At 39.3% G+C, this 27,776-nt stretch overlaps 2 protein-coding genes across 2 annotated transcripts; both read left to right on the top strand.

Annotated features, from left to right (window-relative positions):
• Nucleotides 1-100: 100 nt before the first annotated feature.
• LOC137266237 (uncharacterized) lies at nucleotides 101-11,269 on the top strand. The gene is made up of 9 exons (XM_067801733.1): nucleotides 101-179; nucleotides 487-543; nucleotides 1,383-1,412; nucleotides 1,900-1,959; nucleotides 4,071-4,163; nucleotides 5,666-5,722; nucleotides 6,062-6,142; nucleotides 10,422-10,653; nucleotides 11,245-11,269. The coding sequence occupies exons 1-9, from the start codon at nucleotides 101-103 to the stop codon at nucleotides 11,267-11,269; spliced, it is 714 nt and encodes a 237-aa protein (XP_067657834.1).
• Nucleotides 11,270-13,008: 1,739 nt separating this feature from the next.
• LOC137265570 (protein C19orf12 homolog) lies at nucleotides 13,009-17,643 on the top strand. The gene is made up of 4 exons (XM_067800989.1): nucleotides 13,009-13,165; nucleotides 13,295-13,405; nucleotides 15,669-15,761; nucleotides 16,289-17,643. The coding sequence occupies exons 2-4, from the start codon at nucleotides 13,309-13,311 to the stop codon at nucleotides 16,507-16,509; spliced, it is 411 nt and encodes a 136-aa protein (XP_067657090.1). The 5' UTR covers nucleotides 13,009-13,165; nucleotides 13,295-13,308; the 3' UTR covers nucleotides 16,510-17,643.
• Nucleotides 17,644-27,776: the final 10,133 nt, after the last annotated feature.

Here is a 27,776-nt window from a genome sequence, read left to right as displayed (position 1 = left end):
CCTGTGCGCTTTGATGCATGATATGATTTCAGTGTGTGACGTCAGACCTGTTCAATTCTGACACAACTTTTCGCCGAGGCGTACTCCTTTCCTCATAGCAATGGATCACGGTGAACTATTTTTTGATCACCTTCTATATTTGTTGAAGACCATGGATGTACTCAAGGAAACTGCCCTAGGTATGTACATATACACAATAGGTCCTGTGATTGTCTGTGTCAGGAGTGTTGTTTGGCGCATTCTGTCTGATCAGTGGGGTGTTTAGTAGTTTTGTACGCAAACCTATTATGCAATCATACCTTGACCGAACAACAAACTTACATTGCAGGGAGTGGTAATGCTTCCTGTATGCGCCAGGTTATTCAACCTGTATTGAAATATCGACATTTGTTTCAATACTGATCAAAACTGCTGATCTCAGACCGAAATCGCATGGTGCATATAAAACTTGCAAACAATTTCATGCATGACATGCTCCATTTTCAGCTCTTGATGACACTGACGATGCAAGTATTTTTAGGAGCGTGACAACATGGATTCTAGGTACTGTGTCGTCTATTTATTCTTCCAAGTACATGTATAATGTAAGATGAAACACGCTTTCATACCTTGTTCATTACCATGTCAGTTTTTATCTAAAAACTCTAAAATGAAAACACCAGTTTCTCTCAAAGCAAATTAACGATGGGGGAATCCCCATGTCACTACGCGTCAATGGCGACTTCATTTCAAACAATATCATCCCGTTACCGCAACCTTAAAAGGGTGTATTACGCGAACCTAAATAGTCACCTATAAAGGTGTTTCTCCCAACCTCTGCACAGTTTCTTAAGTAATAATACATATGTGTTTTCTGTACTTGAATGTTGGAATTGTGTATTAATAATTGCAATCAAAAACGTAGTTTATTGAGGTTGACTCTGAGTAGTTCGTTCATCCATTGTTATAGAGTCTCCATGGTCTGAACTGTAATCACGAGACCAGTCATGTGACATATAGCGACAGGTGTGGCTAGTTGAACAGTCATAATCTGTACATTTTCGCCAGCAAACGACAAATGTCAGATGAAAATTAAAAACGTTTTTCAATGTTTGAATGAATTTCAGTTGTTTCAAATGACTGGTCGTACTCATCTAAGTTTGCCTAAAAGCAGCCAATCAACGTTCAACAAAAGGTGCAACCTCCCCAGGGACTCATTACCTCGTGTCGTGTTACCTGTTACTCTGTGTTACCCATTTATATGGGTAATAAATGGCAGAGGTGGACACTTACCAACGGGAGACATGTACATGTAGTTGATTCTCGCTGGTATGCAGTTTCTAACTACTAAATATGTTATACCCTTATTGTGAATGTTACTTCATATTTATTTTCTCTCACAGCTCGGCTCAGTGAGATGAATAATTATCTCTGAAACAAGATCAAAGGTACGCTAATAGTTCCTCAAAAGTGGACAAACTCAGATCTCCAGGCTGTGCAGCAGCTGTTGAAAATATGTTGTTCTTTTTAATGGAGGTGACTTAGATTTAGCTGATAAAATAGCACGTCTGTGTTACGCTACGCTGCAAGGATTGTATGTGGCAAGAACACAGACTTCACACTGGTCACGTGATAGTGTGGTACCTCAACTCCGACACGACCTTAGCGTTGTTCGTCTATTTTTGCCGTCTCTTTATTGGAAATAAGTGAGTCTAACACAAAGATATCAGCAATGATACACTAACTGTTTTCCTCTTGATAATATAAAGGCGTGTATTATGTGTCCAACACAAAGATATCAGCAATGATACACTAACTGTTTTCCTCTTGATAATATAAAGGCGTGTATTATGTGTATTATTGTACACATTTCACGTGGATGTATACATGTTCTCCATGGAGGAATTACTTATGTTTCAGATATTTCCATCATTCAGTGGATTACAACTTCAGTCAAGAGAGTTAGAGACAGGGAACGTGGTAAAGCGTTGTTTGAAACCGTGAATGATTTTATTTTGACGTTCCGAACGATTGAAACACTTACACGTAAACTGTCCGTTTGAGTCAAATCTCCCCAATGAATTGCACTCTAACTCAAAAACAATAACTATAAATGACTCAAACTAACGTGACAGTAAATAGGGGAATCACACCAACTCTGCGGAATTTTTGTCTACAAAGAGAAAACGTTGTTTAACAAACCACCATTGTTTTCATGTAAACGGACTTTAACTAAAACCACACTAGGTTTACAGCATTGAGTCTGTACTGTAGTCAGCCACTTAAAATAGAATAACGGACATGCTCTCGATAGCTGCATGTGCGCTAATATACTGGGTCAAAAAAGAAACTTCACAAAATGTAATTTTTAAAAATAATGAACAATTTTTCTCTGATGATACATCTATGTATCCGAAATGGTCTCACTATTTGTCTACTCTAGTAAAACGTTAGCAAAACCCACTCAAACCCATCCATTCGTCTTGCAAATGACGTCAGTGCAAAATTCGGGTTTTGCACGTGCAGTCGATCACGTGACCTTCTCATCGAAGTTTTCTTCATTTGCACATGTTTCCACTGGCCTCAAGAATTAAAAAAAAAATTTAAACCACAGTTGTAACGGTACTTTAAATGTTGTGATTGTCACATGCGCAACGTGAACGTGCCGTTGGAATGTTGCAAGAGGGAAGATGAGTTACTGACGTCGCAAGAGCAATGGGATGCAGCCGTCGTACTGTGTATGACTTGCTAGGTCGTCAACAACAAACTGACACCACTTCTATTCGCCTACAGTCCGATCGTCCACGTGTGACATCACGAGCAGAAGACCGTCAAATCGCCTTACGTCACCTACTTGACAGATTTCTGCCGGCTAGATGAACCAGGGCTGAGATGTTTAGTGGTCGACTGTTGGTTGCGGGCTGCCAATCTCCATTCTCGACGTCCATATCGTGGGCCAATATTGACACCATTTCATCAAAGTCAGCGTCTGCTGGGGGTCCAAAATCACCTCCGATGGAGCCAGAGAGACTGGAATCGAGTCGTCTTTGGCGATGAATTCAGGTTTCCCCTCAGATTTGCGGATAGCAGGAATAGAGTCTGGAGACGTCCTCGTTAACGGTATGCCCAATGTTGTGTACTGGAAGTGGACAGATTCGGGGGCGGAAGTTGCATAGTGTGGGGTGCTTTTTGTGGGAACAACCGTTCCCGACTTCTGGTCATCCGTGGAAACCTCACAGCTGCTGCTTACCGCGACCAGGTGCTCACCCCTGAACTCGTTCCTTTCATGGCGGCTCATGGCCCAGGTCTACAGTTCCAGCATGAAAATGCTCGGCCGCATACCGCGATGTTGAAAAGAAATTTCCTTCAAAACGCTGGAATCAACGTCATGGACTGGCCCTCGAGGGCCCCTGACCTTAATCCAACAAAGTATGCGCTTGGGAGAAGGCTTCATGGTCATAAGAACCAACCTCAGAATTTGCAGGAACTTTGCGCTGCCTTGCAAGAACAATGGCGCAGAATCCCCAACCAAGTGTTCACAAGCATTAGTCAGTCAAAAAGTAGACGAGGAATTTAAAGATCTTACCATCTCTTTTATAGTGCCCTGGAGAAAGAATGTGAAGTTTGTTTCTTGACTCAGTATCTTTGTGAAACGAAACCAAGTCATTCAGTCCATAAGGGTTACTACTCTCTGTAATGACAAAGACGAAGACATTTCAAGAAATATCACTTTTACTGGCAATGATACATCATGATTTAGCTTTAATTATATATTGACAATCCGGATAAGAATCGGCTGTCGGGTGGCGGTGAATGCTTATGTTAAACTTGAGATAAACAGCCTTTTGAATACTATAATAGTACTTCATATGCACGTTTTCTTCTTTCAGTTCGTAATGTACCTAACCTGATATGACTAGAATGTTTGATGTTATGTACTCCTCGTACAAAACCTACCAAAGCACAATATATGCGCGTTTTATTTACGCTTCGTCTGTTTCGTTTCATTGAGATCTTATGCCTTGCTATCTTGAGTTTGTAATTACTTCATTGTGTAATTTTCATCACCTTATCATCACATCTTTATCCAGGTAAATCCAAGTACATCCTTGGTGCAGGTGTTGGAATGTGCGTTTCATTAGTGTTACCTGGACTGACCATGCTCATGATTGGAGCTGTGACGGGTAGGTTGAAAATAAGTCCACCTCATAGTCCCCGAACCACATTATATTCCCTACCATGTCCTGAAAGGTTGTTAAATTTTCTGAATCTCTGCTCTCCACGGGGCCCCTTTTCAATTCAAATGTGTTTGTTTGTTACTATCAACATTATATATATGCAGAGACTAAGAGTCAGTATACAGTTGACAATTCCAGGAACAGTGAGTGAGTGAGTTTAGTTTTTGCAGCACTCAGTAATATTCCGGCCATGTGGCGGCGGTTTGTAAATAATCGAGTCTGGAACAGCCAACCAAGTGATCAACATCATGAACTTGGGATACCATTACATTTAAAATGTTGAATAAAATATTAAATATGGGACTGGAAATCTCGGAGCACAAACCTGTGAGGAAATGGGTGTATACCTTGATGGTGGCGATATTCCGGACGCGGACATATTTTGCGCGCACCGGCTCAGTTCCATCAAATATACACCGGGAAGATGAGAATATTTAGGTTTAAATACCTTTCTCGGTAGGTTATACTAGACAATTACTATAATGCCAGTTTGACTATACAAAAGTTCGACAAGAAGCCGATAGCCTGGGGCCCCGTTTCACAAAACTCTCATGAGCCTAAGATCTCATAACGTTTCTCGTAACATTCGTACCTCCTGTGTTACAGTATACCCATGTTGTGGGTCTCAAACCACTACTTTCTTGCTGCCGAACAGTTATCGCCGCGTAACTGTTATCGCCAATACATCAGTATCACGGCGCTCCGCTCCAGTCACATACAATTCTGGTGTTTTTCCCACGATATTTGACAACAATAAAGGACAGCGAAAGAAAATTCTTCAAAATTCAGAATAAAGTTATGAACCCTTTATATAATACAGAACGTACACGGGGGAATGCCTCACAATCTATATGTAATAGCAAGTTCCACTTTTAGACATTCTGATATGGCGATTGCTGTTACAGTTAGTTGTTGAAAGAACATATACCATGGACCCGTGAAAGTCCTGGGGTAGAATATGCCATCAGCAACCAGTGCTTACCATAAAAGGCGATTATGCTTGTCGTAAGAGGCGACTAACGGGATCGGTGGTCAGGCTTGCTGACATGGTTCCCACATGTCATCGGTTCCCAATTGCGCAGATCGATGCTCATGCTGTTGATCACTGGTTATCTGATCCAGATTCGATTATTTACAGACCGCCGCCATATGGCTGGAATATTGCTGAGTGAGGCGTAAAACTAAACTCACTCACTCAGTCATATATACAATGATTCCCTGCCGCCGCGTTATATTAAAACCCGACTGGTGGCAGTGAACGGGGAGGTCAAAATCCTCGCAATGACACATGGGTCTGTGCATTTCCCGGGTTCGTGACGGCTCATCGATATGAAAACACATTATCTAAAAGTGTTGTTGGAATAAATTCGAACAGAAACTCATTATTGTATTGGGGAATATCCGTGATTGTACTGTTGCATATAAATATACATGTAAATCATTTTCAGGAGTTGGTGTGCAGTGGACGCTATCTACATCAGGGCGTATAAGAGAACCGTTTATTGGTATTTGTACTATTCTGTACTTTGTAGAGATATGGCCACAATATATATGTGGAGATATAAATCAAAGAATGATATAATCTTCCAAAGGAAAATAGTTAATAAATTCCTACATTAATTATCTGGAATGTATTAATCTGTCATGTTCACAACATAATATATAATAGTCGTTTTCTTCTGGGTTCGAATCCGAGGTCAATTATCATATTTATCGTCTAATATCGTTGATTATATCGTTGTGGATTATTAAAACCCAGCTCACTCTGTCCAGGCTGAAATCTGTGTCTTGTGATTATATTCACATATGTCTCCTCTTTCAAATTTCATCCTCTTCATCTGCAGGATTCCTTGAAAAATTGGCTTGGCCAGTTGCTGGGACATTGTTTGGATTCTGGATATTTGGTATTTGGGGAGCAATAACAGGTGTTTTGAGTGACAATATTTTGGGGTTATTTTATTGCAATGGTTGCACACGCTCTGTACAAACAAAATCAGTCTTACACGCGTTATCTCCCAAAACGTAGACACAAATGAGGGAGATTAACTAAGGCAATACCCATGGCTGAAATAGACCAGTCCTAATTAGTGCTCCCTGCAGAGTAGGTCAAGAGGTATCCTCCCATTTGTCAGACATCCCAATAGTCAGACAGGTCAAAAGACAAACCACCCTGCCTCTTACCTCTTAATGAAATAGGAATAGACCATAAACTAAATAACAGAACAGAACACTCAGATCAATATCATCGGCATATGAGGTACAAATGGCAATAAAAAATAATATTAAGATGGAACAGTAGTTAGCCGGAAGAATTTACAATGTGCATTATAATTATATTTACAGCATTTAATTTTATTTTTCATAAATGATCTAAGGTTTCATGTGAAGAGCAATATATATTTTATCATATTTGGTCTGATTATGAAGGAAGCTAGTTTATAGATTGATCTTTCTTTTCTAAAATATGCGCATTTAAGAACATAGTGAAATTATCACCCACATCATTCATACAACATAGTATACATTTTCTTTCATTCATTGGTGTGGCATGCCATCTTCATTCTTCAACTGGTAAGTGGTAGCGTGACGTAAGAAGAACACGCAGCAAGGGGATGACTTTGTTAAACAGTATGAACGCTAGATAATTTTCAAATTCAAACTGAGATGTCTTTAAAAAAAGAACAGGATTTTCCACCTCTGAGTTCCAGATTATATACAATAGAAAATAAGATTCAAGATAAATTATATGAAGTGTTTGTAAACAATTTAGACCACTCAGTAACATCAACTCTACAAGAGGGATTAACTTTTTGGATACCTGGCTCCAGTTCAGATAATGACTCACTGAGTAAATCAATTAACAGTGCAACTCATTACAACAATATTTGACTAAAGTGTACACCTCATAGTGTATGATTACCAAACTGACTATCTTAAAAGAACCCATAAAAACTTACTTCTGAAGTAATCAGACCAGCAGCTGGCAACATCGGAAAAAATGAAAACTGAAGATCGATTATTACACAAACCAGTTATGGTAACTTGGCTTACACTCTTGCATCAGCAGTCGATCATCACACATACCAGTTATGGTAACTTGGCTTACACTCTTGCATCGGCAGTCGATCGATTATTACACAAACCAGTTATGGTAACTTGGCTTACACTCTTGCATCGGCAGTCGATCGATTATTACACAAACCAGTTATGGTAACTTGGCTTACACTCTTGCATCAGCAGTCAATCGCCTTCTGCTTACAGAAACAGATTAACTCTGTTCTGACAACTATAAAGTTGGTTCCACACTGCCCTCCACTTTCACACCTTCTTTGTTTGGTGTCCTCTCATCATGCCTGCATTTCATTCTGCCTACAGTAAAAAACAAGACAAGTCATGGTCTGTTGGTCACATCTATATAGGTAGAAAGGGAAAGAAAGTGTGGAAGAGCTTCAGTTTTTAGATGTCTCAAGTCATCTCTTGAAACTGAAATTATTGACTAAAGATGATGATGATTTGTTTGATTGGCATTATTCGAAGCTGGAGAGTTTCTGTTGATCAGAGATCAGGGATATCTCATCCCTATTGCATACAATGAACTGATAAAAATAACAGATTAGAGCTCACCAGCCATCTTCACTAATTACCTTATCAGCCATGTATACTTTGTTACAGTTACAGCCACTACTGGCTTCCTCTTATTGTCACATCATTACTACCATCCATTGTTGTTGTTAATCCCCCGCCTTTGATCCATACCTACATGTTGTTATTGCTTTATTCCTGTCCATGTATATAAGTCTGTTCTGCGATGTATTAGTCCACTCTTGCTTGATAACAGTATAAGGATCCATACCGAAACGTCGCATCATATGTAATAAAGACGTTGTTATACATAAAGAATCTTACCCTCAAAGATGATGATCATGGTGGTGCCTCTACAATAATAATAATGATGATGTTGACAGGCAAATATGAGATTTTCGTCATACTAATGTCTCTGATTCATATATCAGTTTATGATATAGCGTCTTCGCGGCGGCCCGCTGCCTGCTTGTCACATGGCGGGCAACCAAAAAAATATAACATAATTAAAACAAAGTTATCACTTGTTCATGATATATCAAATGCATTGGCGATTGTGAAAAGACAAATAAACCAAATTATAAGCGTATAATCGCAAATCAAAAGTGCAGTATTTTGTACTTGGGTTTTCCTCTCTCGAAACGAAGAAGTCGCGATACCAAACCCACTCAGATCCGGTGGATGTGCACTCATGTGTAACGAAGCATTGTCATTGGCCACGGGTTCATTTGCCAATTCGCTTTGTCTTGTAAGCCCGATAGGTGTTAATTTCAAATCGAATGTGGTCAGTGATTGAAGTTGTGCATTGCATATTGTCATTAGCAGACACTCAGGTAGACATATAGGTTTGAGGTTGAAATAATATATCTGACAGAGTCGGCTTATCACAATCAACATGGGTTTTTTTACGCAACGAGTAGATTATTTACTTGTTTGTGTACACAACCAAGATCAGGTAGCTACTCACGACCCCATACTGGGGCAGGCATACTCTTTCAAGCTCCGCAAACTTACTCACTTCGCATGCTTCATGTGCGCAGCGCAGCATATTTGTTGAAACCACTTTTTTTCCAGCGTTGGGGGGAAATTAGGAAATTCGCTTGAATTTCGCGGGCTTTATTCGTTGCTTTAGTTTTTCAGCTTTATGGGTTGAATTGGCATTCTTACGATTTGTTTCGGTAAGTGCACACCGAACGGTATCGGATTCTGGACAGTTGTTTTTTTACGTTGCATGTGACCTTTACACTTAATTTCATGGCCAGCCATTAGGGTCAATACATTGTCCAAGGGTATGTATTTGACCATGTCATTGACTACTGAAAATATTTCGAAAATAACTTACAACTGTGGTAACTAGACGACTTCTACATAGTTTATTATCAATCAAACCGTAACTTCCACAGATCAGCCTACCCATTTATCTAACACTAAATGTGAAAAAGAATGTTCTCTGTGACCAAGCTGAATTTGTTATATTTCCTGATGCACATTGCATGAAGAACACGTAGACAACAGATACTGAAAATGATTCTGACGGCCTGTTCTTCTGATTCAGATGACAGTGACACTAAATAAATCAAAAGTGACCACCAAGTTAAGGTCTTTTTAGTTGCTTTTGCACATGTTTGAGTTTACCTCTTTAGAGGTACGTCATTAGTCACATTATTTTAACACCTTACCTTAGTTTCCTGTTTTTAATATAGGGCCGGGTACATGTTAACAGGGCCAGCAACATTTTTCAGTTATTAGCCCTGTGGGTTTGCTGGTGTTCAGGAGTTTCATACACTACATATACATCATGTTATTTAGTATAAATAAAATATAAATCCCACTGGATGTAGGCAGAATGTGAGTAATCCCATTATTTCAGTCTGAGAGTCTGGATGGAATCCGGTTTTGGACTCAAACTCAATTAGTGGTAAAACGTGTACTTGAGGTCGTTCCCAGATTAAACATATATGTTAAAACTGACCATTTTCCAACGGCCACTGTTTTTCCATTATAAACGTGTGTGTAGGATTCAGTAATCGATTTTACTGTACACCTCTTCCTCTCCCATTGTCAGTTTCAGTTCAGCCCATTCAAATAGATGCGAATAAATGATTTAGGGCCATCAATCACCATAGTACATGTATATGGTTTGCTCCAAAGCTTGTCAACTGAATTAAATACATTCGTGACCAACTCTTGATATTCCGGGACAACCTTCCTGCTGGTATCAGAAAAGTTCGAATGGTGACAACATCTTTTCCATAGAATGATTTGAGGATTTCAAAATTTTGTTGAATATAAAATTTATTTTTGGAACGATGCTTTCTTTTTCCTTCTTGTTTTATTTTCAGCAATGAAAAATACGTCAAGAAGAGATCAATAATGAGCGTGGACTCAACCTTTTTCTTTGATAATAGTAATATTTCTCCTAAGTTGTTTTAACAGTATTGACAATAACGTAAAAAAAACATGTGATAGAGAATATGATATCCAATTAAAAAAACGGAATGTTTAAAATTTACATTCCAGATTTAAGCAAAAGAGCTTATTTAATAACTACTTCAACGCGGTTTTCTGTATTCGGATTTTTTTCCTACCTGTTGATGTTATTATGCTTTGCTTCTTCGGCAGGGGGTCTGTTGTTCTGCTGTGAGGTCGACAGGTACAAGACTATGGTTGGTGCCTTGATTGGCTTCACGGAGGAAGAAAGGGATGATTTGGTCTCAGAGATTCATAGCTTGACTGGTTCGCCGGAGACAGAGGATCTCACACGCTTCCTCTCATCCCAGTCTAACAGAAAAAAGTTATTACGTATCCTGTTTGACCACACCGAACCTTCATTGCCGGATCCAAGGAATGGGAGGTGGGGGTGGGTGGGATGGTGTGTGTGTGTTTGTGTGTTTAGAGGATTCGCTGTCTTACCTGAGTACAATGTGTGATGCCCATTTCTTGTCTCCCGCAGTGATTGTGCTGGAATATTCCTAAAAACGGCGTCACGCTGAACTCACTTACATCATCCTTCAGTTTGTCACATCAAGACTGCTGTCAACTCTTCCATATTGACACAACTGTCGTTGTCAAAGATTATCTCACTACAACCGATGTTGACATTGATCTGAGGGGAAAAGTAGGTCGTCTGTTTTATATAAACTCGTTCCGTGAATAAAAGGCCATGGTAAGAAATGAATTTCGAAACGTAAAATTGTGAAAAAGAGCAGATAAATGATTCATTTTCAAAGATAGGAGGCTTTTAAATATTGGATACATATTAGTTGTGCATAACGCAAAACAAGTATCATAATATTCTTATATTCTAGTTCTATGATAGAACAAAATATATTTGAACATTATCATTGATTGTGTATAAGGAAATGGTATGTAGAAGGAAACATGTAAATTAATTAAATATATGGCATATACTTTATTTGTTGTAATGCGTATTTGTGTATTACAGTGTGACTATCGATCTAGCAATATAACACACACACACACACACACACACACACACACACACACACACACACAAATTTCACTATTAGTACTATTACCTTCCTCAACAGCTCAAGCATTACACGTAAAATACACCGTAAAAAAAACAAGTACACGCCCGTTCTCGTAGCATTGTTTGATTTCTTAAGAGAAACAAAGAAAATAAATAGTTAAAAGTGGCAAACAGTGTGTTGGTATTAGCAAAACAGCAAATTCAGCTTTGCCAGCGCCTAACGTCTTCAACTCGGTTCAGATGATGACAGATGAGATACCCCGAACTGGGCGAGAGGCCCCGATGCCAACTGAATCGCTACTGATCACTATGTTCCCGTTGAGGCTTACGACATACTTGTGAGCATCGGGACACGTATATTAAGAATAAAATCGTGAAAATCAGGGTTTGAATTAGTCTTAAGCAACTCACACTTGTAAGCGGTGAGTAACAGGATCAGGTGGTCAGCCTTGCTGACCTGATAGACACATATCATCGTATCCTTATGTGCATAGATCGATACTGATGATATTGATCACTGGATTGTTTGACCCGGACTCGGATCATTTACAGAGACATATGGCACTTTGCTGGAATATTGCTGAGTTCGGCGTTGAACAACTAACCAACTAACCAAATACAGAATCTACAGTAATCTTGCTGGGTGATCACTCTCGGTCTTTTTGGCCTCTCGGGCGGTGGCGTAGCCTTGTTGGTAAAGCGTTCGCCTCACGTCGAAGATTCGGGTTCGGTTCCCTTTATGGATACAGTATGTTGAACCCTTTTCAGGTGTTCCCGTCATAATAGTGTTGGAATATTGTAATACTGAGGCGTAAAACTAAACTCACTCTTGAACTTTCACAGTGTTACGTGTGTGCATAATTTGTTAATTCCTGCACAATCAGATAAAGACGATACGATGCTGTGACAAAGGTTGAATGACTGTTTTCGGCAGTTTCTAATACGTCTCACTAGCTCCACTCCTTATATATATATATATCGTCTTAGACAAGAGGACTTGCTCGTTATATTGATGTGTTTACCCAACAGAAAATGGGTACCCGGTAGCACGAGACTGTAAGGTAAATCTAGTGTCTAACAGTTAGCATTGGTTGCACTGTCAAGTGACAGGTGTAAGCCACTTGGTGAAACGAGTAAGAGCTGCATAAATGGATTTTAATTATATTGTTCAAACACTGCTAAATGCATGATCTTGCTTATCTTCGCTATAAACCCCTAGTTTTCAGTTCTAAAGACTCCCGGGGTAAGGCAGAGCCCGGTGTTATGACTGTATGACACGCAGACTACACATGAAGTAAGAAGCCACCTGTGGTCACGACGTCACGTAGTTACTGCAACACGCGTGACAAGTCCAATTATTTCCTGATACGATATATATCATGTCCAATGGGTAATGAATCCTTTTTGTAGTAAATAAGAATGTTAATTTAACTGGAACAGTACATATTTACTGATTTAAACAGCACTGAGAGCTTGCCCAACTTTCATTTTCAAAACCATGTGAAAGCCCGTTTTGAGGCCCTGTCTTCGCTGCCTAAATTACGCCACATATAATGCATTAGAGTTGCATTGGAGCATCCATCAGGCTGTGTTGTCTTTGATGACAGCAAACGTACAAATGGCTCCCTTGCCGTTTCATGCTTGAAGGCCACCATGCACTTGACTCGTTCAGACAAGCCATTATGGTGTTGTTGGCACACAATGATGAAATTGACTATAGAGGATATTTCTTGAGAGTTACGCCCCTTTGTAAATAAACCACGCTTTGCCTTGCGGAAATGATTCAATGTTGAAAGTGAAATTACCTTTAGCCGGCGTATTTTCCTCGGACAGTGCTTGTCTGACCGACAGGCAATACTCACTATTGAAATACGTAAGTGTTCCGTTGTTGTAACTACTGTCCACAAAACAGTCTGTCGTTACATTTATCAGAACCTGCATATCGCAGGCTATCTACAGTCACGTTTTACATTTACTGACTGTCATATTTTTCACGTTTCAGGTAGTAGTATTACCATGGCTGCAAACGTTCTTGGAATGGCCTTTGTGCCCTACTACAACCACTTAATGAACTTGTTGGAAACAAACAAGGAACTAAAGAAAACTGCCACAGGTATACTGCTGTCAGTTACACCAGAGACCAATAATAATCTATTATATGGTCTCTGGTTACACGTATCCCCTCGAACCCTTTTATCGGACACTTACAAATATTCGACACACTTCGTTGTTATTTTTCAGTTCACATGAACAACAATAAAAGATCTCACTGTCAACTTCAATCAGAAGACAAGCCTTTGTTTAAGATCGTACTGGCTAGCGACAAGTTATCGCTGCGTACCATGCAGTTACTGTCAACACCTGGCTGTAGCGCTTGCGCAGACAACTTTACTTGTACTTCTGTAGTATTTGACACACTGACACATAAAAAAATGATAGGTTTCAAGAGTTAAAATCACTGTGAGTATTTTACGTTGTACACGTTACAAACATGAATCCCTCTGAAGATGAGACCCAAACACTTTGGAGGATGTTGCGTGACATGAGTTGACATGAAATTTCATAAATGATGAAAATTGAATGAAAATCATCCAGGCAGTGTTGGGAATATATGACTTGACAATTCAGTCCATAAGAAGGGCAGATTTTAATTTGTCCGAACATACCCGTAGTGCCAACATTCACTCACTTAACTTTGAATTGACACAAATTTCCATCTCAGTTTCATGGACTCAACAGATACCATGCAGACGATACTGTCAAGATCTGTCAATTTTCAACGTTATCTTTTCGTTTTTCTTCAAGAAAACAAACATTGCGAAATTTGCAAACTACTACTCAAAATGTCAAGTTTGATAAGTTCAACTCTGCGGTGACATCTGCATTTTCCCGTCAGCTTATAACAGCATCCGTCAACATCCACAATGAGAGCGAGTTTTGGTCTTATAATATTTTTTTTGAAACAGATTCCAATTATGAAATTTTTTCAATATGTCAAGGTTTGAAACACAATAGTTTTATTACCAACTTTATGTCAAATTAGATGAATAACAGAAAAAATTCAGAAATGGAGATAATTTGTCTTGTTAGTTGTTGGGAAAGCACAATCTACACTACCATGCTTCCAGTTGACTGCATTGCGAAGAGGCATGATCGGCAATTGTAAACAAGCAAAAACATTAGTGAATAGCTGATCTATCATCAAGATAAACTTTATTTCATTAGGTTAAGAAAAAATGGAGCTAAACGTTAAAAAACGCTTAAAAACTGCAATATGTGGTCACTAGCCAGTAGTTTTTCACACTCCAAAGATTACAAGAGTTAGAATTACTGTGAGTATTTTACATTGTAGCTGTTACAAATATGAATTCCTAGGAAGAAGAGACCCAAACACATCGGGGGTATATCACATAACCATAAGTGTGTTGACATGAAACTTCATAAACGATAAGAATTGAATGAAAATCATCCTGACTGTGTTTTGAATCTATGATTTGACAATTCAATCCACAAAGAGTCCAGATTTTAATTTGTCTGAATATAAGCATAACACCAACAATCATTACACTTAACTTTGAATTGACCCAGATTTCCATCTCCGTTTAATGGACTCGACAGATACCATGGAGATGATACTCACCAAATATAACTGTCACTTTTCACCTTTATCTTTACGTTTTTCCCCGAGAAAAAAAACATTGCCAAAATTGCAAACAACTACTCAAAATGTCAAGTTTGGTAAGTTCAGTGACATCTCCGTATTCCCATTAGCTTATATCGGCATCTGTCAACATTCACAATGAGAGCGAGTTTTGTTCTCCTTTCTTCTTTTTTTAAAACCAATTCCAATCATGAAATTTCTTCAATACATCAAGGTTTGAAGCACAATAGTTTTATTACCATGTTTATGTCAAGTTAGGTTAATAACATAAAAACTTCCGAAATGGCAATAATTGGTCTTGTTAGTTGTAGGGAAAGCACAGTCTACACTACCGTGCTTCCTGTTAACTTCGTTTCGGAGAAACGTGATCGACAACTGTAAACAAGCAGAAAACATCAGTGAATAGCTGATCTGTCATCAAGATAAATTTTATTTCATTCCGTTATGAAATAATGGAGCAAATCATTTAAAAACACTTACAAATGGCGATAACTGGTCGCTAGCCAGTACAATGTCTGTGTGTTGCTGCTCTGAAGTCCACTTCCCAACCCAGGTGTACAGGAAGATAGATCTGTTAGTTGTTCAGATAAAAGCAAGCATGGTGACATACCTTCCTGTTTGTAGTTCAGATTTGTTCATGCAAGATGACTAACTTGCCTGTTTGTTGTTCAGATGTATTCAGTCAAGATGACTTCCCTGTTCATTTGTTGTGCAGGTATATTCATGCAAGTGGCATGGGGAGCTGGGGGCACCATTGCTGGGGGTGTGGTTGGCGGACCTGTTGGTGCAATGGTGGGAGGGATTGCAGGTTTGTGAACAAAACATTTTTAAAAAATCAAACATTTTTTTTATTTATGGTGGAAAGGAATAAGTTGCCTCTATCTTCATTTAAAATAAGTTTGGCATGGTTAAGTAAAGCATTTACTTAACTACATCCATTACACCTGAAATTTGTGGGACTCTTCAAAGCAGTGAAATAATGTCATGTAAAAAAGTTGATAACTGATACACATCACAAAAATTGATAGTCATTGCCTAAATATCAACAGAACATAAATTCTTTCAATTAGTTGAATTTCTGATAATTATTCTTTTTGTGTGTGTGTCTGTGTACATCGAAATGTAATACATGTATATGTTACAGAATAACAGGAATTTGAAATTTTTCTGAAGAATTTGTATAATAAATATCTTGGTCATTTCAAGGACTTTGATATACTTTTTACTACATCCATTTTAGATGCTTGTGTGAACTGCATACATGCTTTTCAGTAAAACTGCAAATCAAGGCAACAATTTCTGAACATGTTTTTAGTGTGTTTCATTTGTTGTCAGGGTCTGTGATTGGCTACTGTTTGAGTGATGAGTACCAATCAATGATCAAGGTTCTGAAGGAACTGACAGATGAAGATAAGAAGCGACTTGTCAACCAAGTTCAAGAAGTGGTAGGATCATCCGGGATTGAGGCTCTCACTCGCTTCATCAGGCAACAGGCGCAGAGGGAAATTCTCCTCAACGTTTTGAACAAGTTTACCACAGATCTCAAAGGAGGATAACCATTTAGAGAAAATAATCATGGAATTGTATGTGCCTGCTGTCTGATATAAAAGTAATATTCCCAATACACATGTACATGTCCCATATCATATTTTCACTTAGGTCTGTTTTTTATCAGTACATTTATTCATCTGTGTGTGCCTGAGATGGAAATAGGGACTGATCCTGACATGTCCATACTGCTTTGTTTGTAACATATTTATATGTATACATAAACATTCATTGCAAAGACATCTGAAAATGTATGCATTTTACCAGAGTTATTGCCCTTTACAAATGTAGGTCATGTGATATTGGCACAAACTCCTGATCAAATCATGAGTAATAGATGTTGCTGTAAGCCACATAAGCAATTTTGCAGCTATTTTTGGCTATCAAATTATGAATAGTATGTTATTACTGCTTGACAAGTATTAGATGAACCAGCGCAAAGAATGCGTGTGTAACAAGCAGATGGGGGAAGTAATCTGGACGAATACACTTGGTTGCTACAGGCAGATTGCTGTTTAGGCATGCACAATACATGCTGACCGTGGCATGAAATCAATGCCGCTACAGTTTAACATATATCTCATAGAGTGATTTAGTTCAGCAAAACTCCATACACAACACAATTCGCACGAGGAAATTGAACTTTTCAATATTTAGACAACAACCTTGTTTCAAATGGAATATTTTGGAGGGCGTTCCCACATATGCAAATTGGGGTCATTTTTCGGTTCATGGCTCATCTAATACTTGTCAAGCAGTATGTATCATGTTGCTGAGCATTTACCAATTTGATCTAATCAGATAATTTAGCTGTTTACACAAGTAGGTACACAATGTATTTACGCAGTCAGTCTGTACTTTCAGAAAGGAATATTAGCAAGTGGGTTTTAAACAGGTCTTGTTGTCATGATATGTCTACAGTGGATCAACTCTACCTTAGGATAGTTCAGTAATCATTTGCATATAGCTGGGTTTGCAGAGGGAATATTGTGATGGGGATATTGTTCATTTTAATAATTTTTAAAGTTGTGAAATAGATAATATGACCTCATTTTTAGTGAAATATCATCATTTTACATGTACTCGTACTTAAAATTTATGTATGAATGAAATAAAGTTTGAATTGGTTTATTTTTATACAAGGTTCTTGCCATTGTGTTTTGGGGGTGACTTTCAGTACCATATATATTTGTTCCCTTTAGGTTCCACATGAGCACTTGCATTACAATAGGTCCCTGGCTTCGGAAGAAGGAACTTATTTTGATCTCAATAGAACACTGCTACTGATAGTCATTGTCTTGTGGATTGCCCGTTTTGCCTTGTTACACTATTGAATATTCACGCACAATCTCAAAAGGGTGGATCTTTATCCAGTATACAGGTGTGTATCTACACATGCACTACGATTGACATGTACAAGTTTGTTTTCACCAAAATTGACAGGTGTGAGCATTTTTCTAGTATATTGGTGTGTATCCGTTCATGATTAAGGTGTATGTGCTTGTCCAGTGTTATGATGTGTAACTGTTTTAGATGGCCGACTGTCCAGTATTGAAGTATGTGTGTTTTGTGTTAAGATGATTCTATCTTCATCTGCCTCTGTTTGAAACATACTTACCATTAGACTTACATGTACATTCATTCCCGTTGGCCTGCATAACACGAAAACATGTTGAAACACTAGAAATAACACAGTAGTTGCTTTAGCCTTGACCAAAGTGCATCCCTCTTTTTCACAAGCCATCAACGTAAATAAGTCTGTAAATGAGGTGATTGTATTTTACAGGCGCTTCACACAATACGTCAAATGAAAGCAAAGGTGTGTCATTTCTCAGTCTAAGTAAACTTAGTCTCAGTGTATTTCGTTACACTCCACCACTGAGTCTAACCAAACCTAGTAGAAGGTCGCGTCAGGTAACCTTTGAGCTACTTATAACCAATCAAACGCGAGACGGTTAAATAGATTGAACCAATCAAACAACTATTTAGGGATCGGAGGGACTTTCAAAATATTCAGGTTACCGACACAGATCTCTCCACAAACAAAAATATGTATATAACACAGTTATTTGACCGGCTGTATATACGCTTTGGTGGTTCTGTTGACATGGTTACCATTAGCCAATATTTCCGCAAGATGACATCCTTGAATATTGCCAAAAACAATATTTTCACTGACTGTTTACTCTCCGTTGTCATGGTTGTAATCGTTCGGGTACGAACCTTTTCGAGATAAAAACTTCAAAAGGTATGTGCGAATGTATGTGCTTTGGTAAGCTGTGTTCTGATTGAGGTCAATCACAAAGGTTACCTGACGCGACCTACCTTAAGGTTCTGTTAGACTCAGTGGTGGAGTGTAACGAAAAGTACCGAGGATAAGTTTACTTATGTTCTAATTCTCTTCGATCAAACGAACATAAAATATTTATTTATGTACAACAAAATACTTCGCATGGGTAATGCCTACCGCAGCTCACAGGCGAGCAGGTTTATTAACACAGAGTATACAAAGAGCCGGCAGAATATTAAAATACCATCTCGTCTGCACCTTCAACCTGTACCTGAAAAACAAGCAAATTCAAAACCAGAAGAAACTGCTTACACATATATGAAGTATACAACAGACGTTCCTGCAATACTAACTTCATTTTATTAATATTATTAATATATTATTATCATTACTGTTATTATTCATTTGTTTGTGTTTAAATGCAAGACAAAACTAAAATACATATCTCCAATTCCTTACATCCTCAATTTTGGGTCAGGTCCCATCTCCAGGCCGCTCCATGTCATATAAAATCACATCAGGTCAGCCCTCTCCTCCTTACATCCGAACCTCAGTACCTCACTGCTAATACAGATCGCAATACTGCGTAGATGAACCATCCGGCTTGTAATCCAGAATTATCCATACGGATTGAAGGTTCAATACTGAAACCTTCATAACTTCAACAAGTTCCAATACACTCGATTTAAGAAAGCTGCTCGCCGTGTTGTGCGAAGACCTCGAATGACTCAACTCATGCTCAATCTCACCACGTCACCTTCGTCACGTGGCTTCAGCACAAATCTCACGTGCAAAACACCTTCGCTGCAGTAGGCAAGCTCTACCGTATTTAACCCAAAATAAATTCATTTATGTTCTAATTCTCTTCGATCAAACGAACATAAAATATTTATTTATGTACAACAAAATACTTCGCATGGGTAATGCCTACCGCAGCTCGAAATTAAAAGACAGGGCAAAGAAGTGAGAACTATTTATTACAGATCCAGGAAATTATAAGCCTAACATAGAAGTCACGCTCAGTAACTCTTTTATGTCATCTTTAACATATCCATCTTTTGCCGTGTCGGAAACCCAGCGACCATGTCTCTTAAACATACAATAAATCTACCATCTCTGTACACATCCGTCTTACTCTTTTCTATGAAAATACGAACATATCCTTCATGAAAAGAAATATCAGACCGCCTAATAGAGGAAACTTCAGAAAATCTGAAAAAAACAGCATATGAAAGAATGGACATTGTCAGAAACCTTAAATCTACAAGCGAACAATCCTCTCTGCCAAATCTAACAACTAACTTTTCCAAAATAGCAACATCTATAGGCTCTTTCTTCTTGAGAGGGTCACTGTAACATCTCCTTGCCGCTTCTGTAAAATTCTTAATCAGGTCATGTTGACATGGATCTGGTAAACCCGCTACTCTGTGTGCCCATCTTATACCGTAAACTGCATTCATAATAACAGGAGACCTTTTACCCGACTGAATCAATGACGTAAGGTACAAACCTACATGAAAAGAGTTTGCAGGCAAAACAGTTATTTCTTTAAACCTTGAGGCCCATTTTTTCCAACATGTAAAAGCTCTTCTGTATTTTACCACTGTAGCATCTGCTTTAGATTTTAAAACTATTCCAGGCATTTTTGTAGATAAGTCAACTAAATCCTGGTGCACCAGATCATCCTTGTCTCGCCATATACCAACGGAAAATATACCTGAAAAGATATATAATCAGTTGTCAAACCTGAGAGCAACCATGAACCCAGTGAAACTATTGAATATATTCTGCTTGCTCCCTCCTGAAACAGCGTTGCTGCCACTTAACTGAATCATGTCTGTAATGAATTTTCTGGGTTGCCCTTCCAGGAATAACAACGGCCAGTATGGAGCGGAAGGCCACATTGGCACCACCAATGTAGTAGAAGCATTGCATGCTAAGATGAAATGTACAGTTTTACACACCAAATACACAGGAGGAACTACCCAGTTGTTCTCCCCATACCACTGCTGAGTAAATGCATCAACTGCCTCTGTATCTGGTACCCATGACCTGGAATTAAACCTTTTTAACTTGGTGTTCAAATGGTTTGCAAAACGATCTACAGAATGTGGCCCCCATCTTCCATCTAAAAATTTGAAAACTTCATCTGTAACTCTCCAGTCATCCGAATCTTCAAATCTGCTCAGAGCATCGGCCTTTTCATTTTCTGATCTGGGAATCCAGCTGAACTTTAACCTTATGTTGTACTGATTGGCTATCACAAAGATGGAGGTGGCAACTTGTTGTAGATGTTGTTTAGAACTACCACATGAAGCTACATGACAACATGGTTTGCTGTCTGTGAACCACTTTACAGGTTTGCCCATTAGAACCCTGGTAAACGCAATGAGAACTAATTCTATGGCCTTCAATTCTCTCCACGTGGCACTACAAAGTTTCTCTTGAGAGTCCCAGACATATTGAAACACATGATCAGAATCCGCAACATAACCTCCACAACCTACATCACTTGCATCTGAAAACACCAATAGCATAGGTTTACTAACCGTAGACAGCGCTCTTGGTTTTAGATTGCTAAGGTTGTCTCTCCAAAACAGCAATTCATACACACAATGAGAATTATTTAACCTAAGAAATCTATCCCAGGAAGAAGCCTTTTGGACCTCGGAATACATATGCCTTGTGAAAAGTCTACAAACATCACCCAAAACAGGAGTAAGAGCTATGACTTTACCTGCTAAAGCAGCCAAACTCCTTGCTGTGAACCTGGGCAAAACAGATGTGAATGCTGAAAAACTAGACACTATATCTTCTGTTTTCTTGACAGGAATAGAAAGAACACTAGAATCTAAATTCCATGTGAATCCAAGCCACTCTAACTCTGTAACAGGATGCCATACTGACTTCTCAATATTAACAACAAAACCTGATTGTTCTAGAGTGTCTCTAACATTGTCCGAATGGCTAGAGCACAAATCCTTGGATCTAGCATAACCAAAGCCATCGTCAAGATACACAACAATATGAATAGATTGCCTTCGCCAATATGTAACTAGTGGACGTGGACGAATACACTTCGTAAAGATGTAAGATGCAGATGTTAACCCAAACGGCAAAACTGTGAAACAATAGTACCTAATAATGCCATTAGCATTCCAAGCAAAACCCAAGTACTGTTGTTGACTAGAGTGTATGTCGATGTGATGATAACCAGATTTTAAATCAAACTTAAACATGAAACCTGTGTCTCCAAGGCTGTTTTGTAGCCCTCAAAAACAATCTTTCTTTTGTAAACAAACTGATTGACAAACCTAAGGTCAAGGATAAGCCTCTTCTTGCCTGAACGCTGTATGGCTACTGAAAGAGGATTAACAACTAAAGGAGGACTATCAAGCTCAACAATACAAGAGTTTCTTAAAAGTTCTTGAATAGCCTGTACAACAAAAGTACCGTTCCACAAAGCGGATTGGTTATTTTTAGAAAAAGATGTAGGAGGACTATCAATGAAAGGAATGACATAACCGTCTGTTATAGTATCGATCACAAACTGAGGAGCTCCAATTTTAACCCAAAAGGAAACATGTTTCCTTAAACTACCTTTCACAACACACAAAGATTCGGATTCAAACTCGTAAGACCTTAGCTGAATAAACCCAGAGGCGAGGTCATTACCTCCTAAGCCTGCAGAACTATCAATGTCACAGACTGGAGAACAAGTGACATCCTTCTGTTGTGTCTTGGTTTTCTTGACTGATGGCGTCTGAACGTCGGAACTGCAACTTTCCACAGCAACTCGTCCTAAAACAAGTTTTTTTTTAAGAATACTCTCAGGAACGATACAAACTATTCATCTGACTAAAGTAGCAACTTCTTTATTAAAGAAACGTGGTTACCTGAAGTGACATCTTTACTTCTTGACAACTGCATCTTGGTTGGACTGGACTGAATCGGAGCAGGCTGAATGGGCTGCACGTAGTGAGGCTGCCGCTGGACAGGCGACTCTCCAGTGGCCGAAACCGCCACAGAAATAACACTGTTGGTTGGGAGCTGGACCTCGTTTGACCATGGAACGAAATGGCTGGCTCTGACCTGTTGTAGTTTCCCTAGAAGTATCAACCATGCTAGCAGAAGACACAGTAGCACTGGGTGCAACATAGTTGGGTCTCCCTCTGGTCCGGAATGAGGACGCACGTCTTTTGCGCAGGGCTTTGTTCTCCGCTTTCTCGAATCTACGTTCTTCCTCGGATCTACGTTCTTCCTCGGATCCAGAGGCAATATCATCTCCCTCTAGTTCAGCCACAACAGCTCAACCAGATGGTGACCTATCCGCTAAACGGATATGCTTATTCCTCCTGGAAATGTCTGAGGAAAGATCTTGGAGAATCCCCACACAATCAGAATACCTACTACACTTAATGTATCTGAAAGCAGTGTCAATCTTGTCCAAACAACCAGCATTAAATTTATACTGAAGTTGGTTGCCTTTAAACCGAAAACTTGGAATTTCTGAATCTCTACGAGCCCTTTTGAACGCTGTGAATGATCTTTCTTCACTCTCTTCAATAATGTCACGTTTAAATGTTTTTAGTTTGCAATCCATGTAATCTTTAAATAATTGAAAAGTTTCATAACCTTCTATGGATTCCTTCTGCTGATTCGTCTTGGATGCATCAGAGTCCTCCGAATGGTGTGAAGGTGAAACCGAACGCTGATTCATAGCAGAGTGTTGATTTAAGAAAGCTGCTCGCCGTGTTGTGCGAAGACCTCGAATGACTCAACTCATGCTCAATCTCACCACGTCACCTTCGTCACGTGGCTTCAGCACAAATCTCACGTGCAAAACACCTTCGCTGCAGTAGGCAAGCTCTACCGTATTTAACCCAAAATAAATTCATTTAGACTGTCATTTCTTTACTTCAAAACATTTGTGTGATGTGTCATTGAAGAAATATGGAAAGCTCGGAAATACATACAGTGCATGCTGTTATAAATATTCAGACTCTTTGTCCAGCCTCGACTTTAGTGTACATGACGATATTCTGTAAGTAATGGTGTGGCTCAGACAATCCAGTGCTCTTAGCATGGTTCCAGCAATATCACGAGTGGAACGCCAGCAATGGGCTTCACATACTGTTCCCAATGTGGAATCGAACCTAAGTCTTCCGCTTGACAGCAAACTCTCCAACCCTATTCAACCCCACCGCCCACCAACAGGATCGACCCATGCAATTATGTGTCAAGCAAATCAGCAAGCCTGACCATCTCCGTGAGTCATCTCGTACCACAAGCATGGATTGCTGAATGCCAATTCTAACCTGAGGTTTCAGTGTTATTATTAAATGATAAATGTGACTTAAAAGACATTCATCAAGCGCTTTTCTTCGAATTAGTAGCAAGGACTGAATAAAGGTTGTCCCGGGTTTGCACCCAAGAACGGAGATGACGTTCATTCAGTTTTCCGGTACTAGTTTGAAACAAACAGTCAAAGGGATTCACATCATCCTTAATTTTGATGTCTGATATATGATTCATTAATATAATAACTAATGAATTTATTGCTGAATCCTGACTTGTGGGATCAAAACGGTTGTACAGTCAACTGTTTAAAATGGCGACTACACTGCGGCATTGAAAATAAACGTTCTGCATAAATGCTGAGGAGAGACAAACGCTTACTCTCATAGACCCGTGAAGATTCGGTCTTCATCAAACCACGCTTGCCATTAAGTGAGTGGGTTTAGTTTTATGCCGCACTCAGCAATGTTCCAGGAATATGGCGGCGGTCTGTAAATAATCGAGTCTGGACCAGATTATTCAGTGATCAACAACATGAGCATCGATCTGCGCAACTGGGAACCGATGACATGTTTCATTCAAGTCAGCGAGTCTAACCACCTTCGTCGGGCAGTTAATGAAAGACCTCGGGCTTCTGCAAATGATAATGCCCTGAAAAATAGCGTTACAGTTATTATAGCTAAAATGAATAGAATTTTTAATAAAATAAGAATAAAAACAGCGGCGGTCTTTTCAACTGCCCTCCTTCGTCGGACAGTTAATGAAAGACCTCGGGCTTCTGCAAATGATAATACCCTGAAAAATCGCGTTACCCTTATACTATACTTGTCGTAAGAGGCGACTAACGGGACCGGGAGGTCGGGCTCGCTATCTTGGTTGGTACGTCATCGGTTACGAGTCCGGACTCGATTATTTACAGACCGCCATATATAGATGGAATAATGCTAAGTGTGGCGAGAAACTAAACTAAACTCACTCACTCACTTTAATCTCATAAGCAGAAGCCCCGTGAAGGTCCCGGGGTAGAATAGGCCTTCAGCAACCCATGCTTGCCATAAAAGGCGACTCAGCTTGTCGTAAGAGGCGACTAACGGGATCGGGTGGTCAGGCTCGCTGACTTGGTTGGCACATGTCATCGGTTCCCAATTGCGCAGATCGATGCTCATGTTGCTGATCACTGGATTGTCTGGTCCAGACTCGATTATTTACAGACCGCCGCCATATAGCTGGAATATTGCTGAGTGCGGCGTAAAACTAAACTCACTCACTCACTCATAAGCAGAATATGTGATCATGAGGCGGAGCGTGCAAGCTGGGACTCCGTCAGTTTCACAGTCACAAAGGTAAAGAAGTACAACCAAATGTGACTTCCGATGTCACATAAGTGCACATTCAAAGAGGTTTAGCACTTTTGTGAAAAGTCATAATTTAACATGAAGCTCAGAATTTGAGATTGAGGAAAATCATTTCCTTACACTGCATTTGAACACAAATGACCAAGTAATTGCCATTGATAGTTGTTTTAGCACTGCGGCGGAATCGAGTTCGATCCTCGTGAACGCTCGAGATATAGTCATTGGCTTTAGATTCATTAGTCAAGTAGTAGGAGGGTCGGGTGCACGGGGACCATGACATTAGTTTTATTGACTTTCTGCTAAATAGAAGACATCTGTATACATTTACTACAAGATGTATCCCTCCAACGAAATTTAAAACTCATGGAGAAAAAACAAACAGTCAAACATTATTAGAGAATCAAAAGCAATAAGGTGTTTTACATTCCTGAGAGAGAAAAAAATGTTTAACCAAAGACGCAATTAACTAAGGTATGCATGTATTAATGCATGCATGTGTATGTACACACATATGTACGTACGCACGCACGCATGCATTCATGCATGTATGTATATATGTATAATTTTGTATGTGCGTGTGCGTGTGTGTTTACTTTATATTTCAGGCTGCTCTTAGCATTTGATGGGTAACGTAGATGACCAAAAATGTTATGTTTCTCGGGCTCCTTCAATTTCCTCACCTGGTGCCCATTCTGAGCAAGAATATTACATTGATTTCTGGTTAATAGTGGATGAAATCATGTACAAGACGCAAGTTTATTCCAGATTTGTTTCATCTTACAATATAATGATTGAAACAATATAGTCAGGTAGATTACATATGGGGGTAACGTACATTTTAGTTATCTAAGTTACCTCTTTGAGATTGTTTTAAGTTAAAGGCTGTATCCCACCAACTGTCATTTATTTTGATGGAGAGAAATGTACTTCTTAAAAGGGAACATCAGTATTACTATAATTACATTTATGTTTTCTCAATCTGTGTTATTCGTTTTATCACAGAGATAACAAAAACAAACAAGATGCCTGTATCGTCATTATAAGACTTTAAATGGTCAAGGGAGTGGTCCATATTCTTGGTTTTCGCACACCGTTTACTATGAGTTGTTACCTGTTAAAACATACTAAAATTTCACAGAAAGTCAAGACTTTATTTTTCAAAAAAATATATGTGGCGATTGGCTCCACTTTACAGAGAACTGGTGATATATGTAATCGAGTCTGGACCAGAGACTTGAGTAACTGACATGAACATCGATCTGAGTAAATGTGATAGAAGGCATGTATCAACCTGACCAGAGAGCCTGGCCACCCGATCCCGTTAGAGAAAAACATCTGGATAGGCGAGCATCTCCATGATAGAAGAATACCAACGAGGCAGAAATTCGTCTGTTCGACTGCCACTGTGATGGAGAAATATGTTATGGAGAGACAGAACACCTCGTTGGTATAGAGGAATAACAGCGCGATTGAGAAACATCTGCTCTCTGGGGCATAGCTGGAGCTGCAACGAATCACCCAAACCTCGATTCGATTTTCGATACTGGACCGTCGATTCATTATTTCTTATTCGACTCTTCATACACGTAACAACATCAGATGTCGCAGCGTCTATTGAACAAATCATTTCACACTGAAAACCTTTCCCCGAGATATGGTTAGGAAATAAGAAATGACAATTATGTAACCTTTTCCAAACAAATCAAATATGATGTTTAAGCACACAACGACACTCAAATATCGAATCGAAATAGTGATAGCAGTTATCGAAACTAAGATGTCACATTCTGTTTTCGCTGAATCGAAGGGAATCATCGCAGCCCCGACATCTAATGTTATGAGGGGCGGTGGGGGAGCCTAGTGGTTAAAGCGTTCGCTCGTCACGCCGAAGACCCGGGTTCGATTCCCCACGTGGGTACAATCTGTGAGGCCCATTTTCTGGTGTCCCCCGCCGTGATATCGCTTGAATATTGCTAAAAACGGCGTAAAACCAAACTCACTCACTCTAATGTTATAAAAATGAACCCGTACATAACATGAAGGTGCATGGGCAAGCCCCCAATACAACACAGCTTTGAAACCAGTCGGGCTTACTCGAAACAACTGCCTAGCTACGCCTGAATGGCTCCAAAGACGAACACCTCCTCGTTGTAGAAAAACCAACTCGAAAAAAGACGCATCAACTTCGATGGATACGCACTATGGTATGATAGCGAAATGGCTCTTCGAACTGTCTGGCGGACGAAGAACTATTCGACTGAATAACACATTTCACTTTAGAAATGCCATGAAGAACATCGGCTATGTTCAGGCTGTCATGATGTGAGGTTGA

Source organism: Haliotis asinina, chromosome 15, assembly GCF_037392515.1.
Source record: "Haliotis asinina isolate JCU_RB_2024 chromosome 15, JCU_Hal_asi_v2, whole genome shotgun sequence".
Lineage (NCBI taxonomy): Eukaryota > Metazoa > Mollusca > Gastropoda > Lepetellida > Haliotidae > Haliotis > Haliotis asinina.
The sequence above is the reverse complement of the archived record's forward strand: the minus strand, read 5'-3'. Positions and strand labels throughout refer to the sequence as shown.

Excerpts from the sequence above, each read along its gene's own strand:
- LOC137266237 (XM_067801733.1), top strand. The coding sequence starts at position 101 with ATGGATCACGGTGAACTATTTTTTGATCACCTTCTATATTTGTTGAAG. Across the intron at positions 1,413-1,899 it reads TGAGATGAATAATTATCTCT|ATATTTCCATCATTCAGTGG; the intron begins GAAACAAGATCA and ends CTTATGTTTCAG. Across the intron at positions 6,143-10,421 it reads TATTTGGGGAGCAATAACAG|GGGGTCTGTTGTTCTGCTGT; the intron begins GTGTTTTGAGTG and ends CTTCTTCGGCAG.
- LOC137265570 (XM_067800989.1), top strand. The coding sequence starts at position 13,309 with ATGGCTGCAAACGTTCTTGGAATGGCCTTTGTGCCCTACTACAACCAC. Across the intron at positions 13,406-15,668 it reads ACTAAAGAAAACTGCCACAG|GTATATTCATGCAAGTGGCA; the intron begins GTATACTGCTGT and ends TTTGTTGTGCAG. Across the intron at positions 15,762-16,288 it reads AATGGTGGGAGGGATTGCAG|GGTCTGTGATTGGCTACTGT; the intron begins GTTTGTGAACAA and ends ATTTGTTGTCAG.